General features: G+C 38.5%; 1 protein-coding gene across 2 annotated transcripts in view; it reads left to right on the top strand.

Annotated features, from left to right (window-relative positions):
• TPH2 (tryptophan hydroxylase 2) overlaps window positions 1-2,383 on the top strand; it is a 107,323-nt gene extending 104,940 nt beyond the window's left edge. For both annotated transcript variants that reach the window (XM_042469120.1, XM_042469119.1), the window contains exons 11-12: window positions 1,966-2,099; window positions 2,209-2,383. In XM_042469120.1, the coding sequence (XP_042325054.1) occupies window positions 1,966-2,099; window positions 2,209-2,383 (309 nt within the window). The remainder of the gene's footprint in view (window positions 1-1,965; window positions 2,100-2,208) is intronic.
• The last annotated feature ends 215 nt before the right edge of the window (window positions 2,384-2,598 follow it).

Raw genomic sequence — 2,598 nt, 5'->3', positions numbered from 1 at the left:
AATAATAATAATAATAATAATAATAATAATAATAATAATAATAATAATAATTTCTTATCAACCTCTTGGGAGAGGAGGTGTGGTGTAGTAGTTTGAGCCTTGGACTAGGATTCTGGAGGCCAGGGCTTGAATTCCCACATGACCATGGAAACCTACTGGGTGACCTTAAGCAAGTCACACTCCCTGTCTCCAGTAAATTTTCTCAGAACAAATCTTGCCAAGAAAACCCCATGATAGGTTCATCTTAGAATCACCATAAGTCAGAAACAACTGGGAATCACACAACAGCAATAACAATCTGCCTCTTCCTATGGATTGAGATAGGGAACAGCAACAAATTAAAATACAGCATGTGTATGTGTGTGTGCCTGCCTTCAAGTCAGCTCTTGACTTATTGAGAACCCATGAATTTCATAGGGTCTTCTTCCTCTGAAATATAGCCTATAATAACACCAAGAGGACTAGTTGTTATCCTTAATCATCCTAGCTGCTTGTCCACATCTGTGGTACTTGCCAAGTGAAACTGATCCAGTGTAATTCTGCTCATGGCCACTTCATTGTCAACTTCTGCAATTACAGTTGTGTCTATGTTAGCTATTATCTGAGACATTTTGTCATGAAATGATCATTAAAGGGATCACAGCGAACTGCTGAAGGCTCTAGAATTGAATTCAGGGGGTGGGCGGGAGGGGAAGATGCCTGAGTTTAAACACTTCACCTCCTGAATCGTTCAGTTGGAAGTGAATTTCCAGATGCAATATATGTGGAGAAGAAGACTTTCTTTGCTGCATGTACTGCTACCTTGTAGGAATTAAGATGTACAGTACTGTATATTGTGACTGGTTGGATATAAGCTGACTTTTCCACTATCTGCACAGTCACTGTTGTTCCCATTTCAGCTGTCTGAGATATTCTGTAGGGAGAGGGGTTGGCATATTCTCTTAAAGGATGCTTCTGGTCGGTATTATTTTCAAGAACTAGCATGAGGCAACCAATTTCTGTGAAGATGGCAATTGGCTGGGCCATGATTAGCAAGTAAATCTCACACCACAGAAATCCAAAACATTCTCAGTTATCTATGTGCTACTCAATTCCTATGTTGTTCTGCAAAATGAGATAAAATACTTGCTGCAAGTGCTTTATTTGGCCATTCCAGTTCAATATCACCAGCAGCCCATGCTCTGAGTTGATGTGTGTGTGTGCATAACCTTTTCCTGTAGTGGTGGGATAAGGTGCAACTTCCTCCTGTGGCTCAGACCACAGGCCACTGCTGGTGAACATATATCTAGAGGATATTTCTCTCTCCATCAGGTAGAGGATGATCTAACAAATAAAGAAGCTTATCCAACACTACTTCTCTAAATAGCTGCATGGTTATTCCTTTCCTTTCTACATTTGTATATATCAGTTTGTGTAGTCCTTCCCTTTCAGCATGTTTGGAATGTTCTTGGTAAAAGGTCAACCTCTTTTATCCAAACACAATTAAAAATTATGCAGTGGTTATCTGTCAGTTCTAGACCTAAATGCATAAATATGATGTGAGACAAATGACACAGATTTTGTGAATGACATTGGTGGGATTGAAATTTTACTCATATGGCTGTGAACATGTATTGCTACTGCTCTGGATAAACTGATAATTTTAGCTACAAAAGTAATTGTGGCTGGGATATGTATTGATACATATCTTCAGGTCTGATGATTTCAGCCACTTCTGCATATAAGGGAGACATATCTCTGATTGGTTTTTAACAATGTAATCATTGGGGATGAGGGAGATCTTAGAGGGACAAATAGATTTTTGAGTAACAATTCATCAATCCTATTTGTGATGAAAGAGCACTCTGGCTAAACTGTGTAAGACTAGCAGTGGTGTGAGAGCATATTTTCTAGTAAGGCTGGGTGCTTAGAAACACTTGAGAATTCCATGTTATAATTTAACAGTCAATGTGGTGTATTTTGCAGCATGCTCTGTCTGATAAAGCTAATGTGAAAACATTTGATCCAAAGACAACCTGCTTGCAAGAATGCCTTATCACAACTTTCCAGGAAGCTTACTTTGTATCAGAAAGTTTTGAAGAAGCCAAAGAGAAGATGAGGCAAGTTTTTTCTCCTGACCCTTAAAAAACAACTCCCAAATCTATTTTTCTCTTATTTGGTGGTGCAAAAAATATGAGTTAATTCTCTCTTCTTTTTCTTTTGTTTCAGGGACTTTGCCAAATCAATCAATCGTCCCTTTTCTGTATATTTCAACCCATATACCCAGAGTATTGAAATTCTGAAGGATACTAGAAGTATAGAAAATGTTGTCCAGGATCTTCGAAGTGATTTGAACACAGTGTGTGACGCTTTAAGCAAAATGAATAGATACTTGGGTATATGACTTAGTGTTGTGGCTTTGGAGTTTAGCTATCCCAGCACCTTGATGAGATGTGCTTATCCTTTTAGTGTCTATTCCCTCTTTGTTGCATGGCTGCACACTTGCTCAGTGTATCCTTTTATTGACATGTTAGCTTCAGATATGCCAATAAAAATGTGCAAATTCACAAGCAGAACACACTGGCTTAAATCCTATTGCTAATGTCAACTAGAGTAGAC

This window comes from Sceloporus undulatus, chromosome 5 (assembly GCF_019175285.1).
Source record: "Sceloporus undulatus isolate JIND9_A2432 ecotype Alabama chromosome 5, SceUnd_v1.1, whole genome shotgun sequence".
In the NCBI taxonomy this organism is placed as follows: domain Eukaryota; kingdom Metazoa; phylum Chordata; class Lepidosauria; order Squamata; family Phrynosomatidae; genus Sceloporus; species Sceloporus undulatus.
The sequence above is the reverse complement of the archived record's forward strand: the minus strand, read 5'-3'. Positions and strand labels throughout refer to the sequence as shown.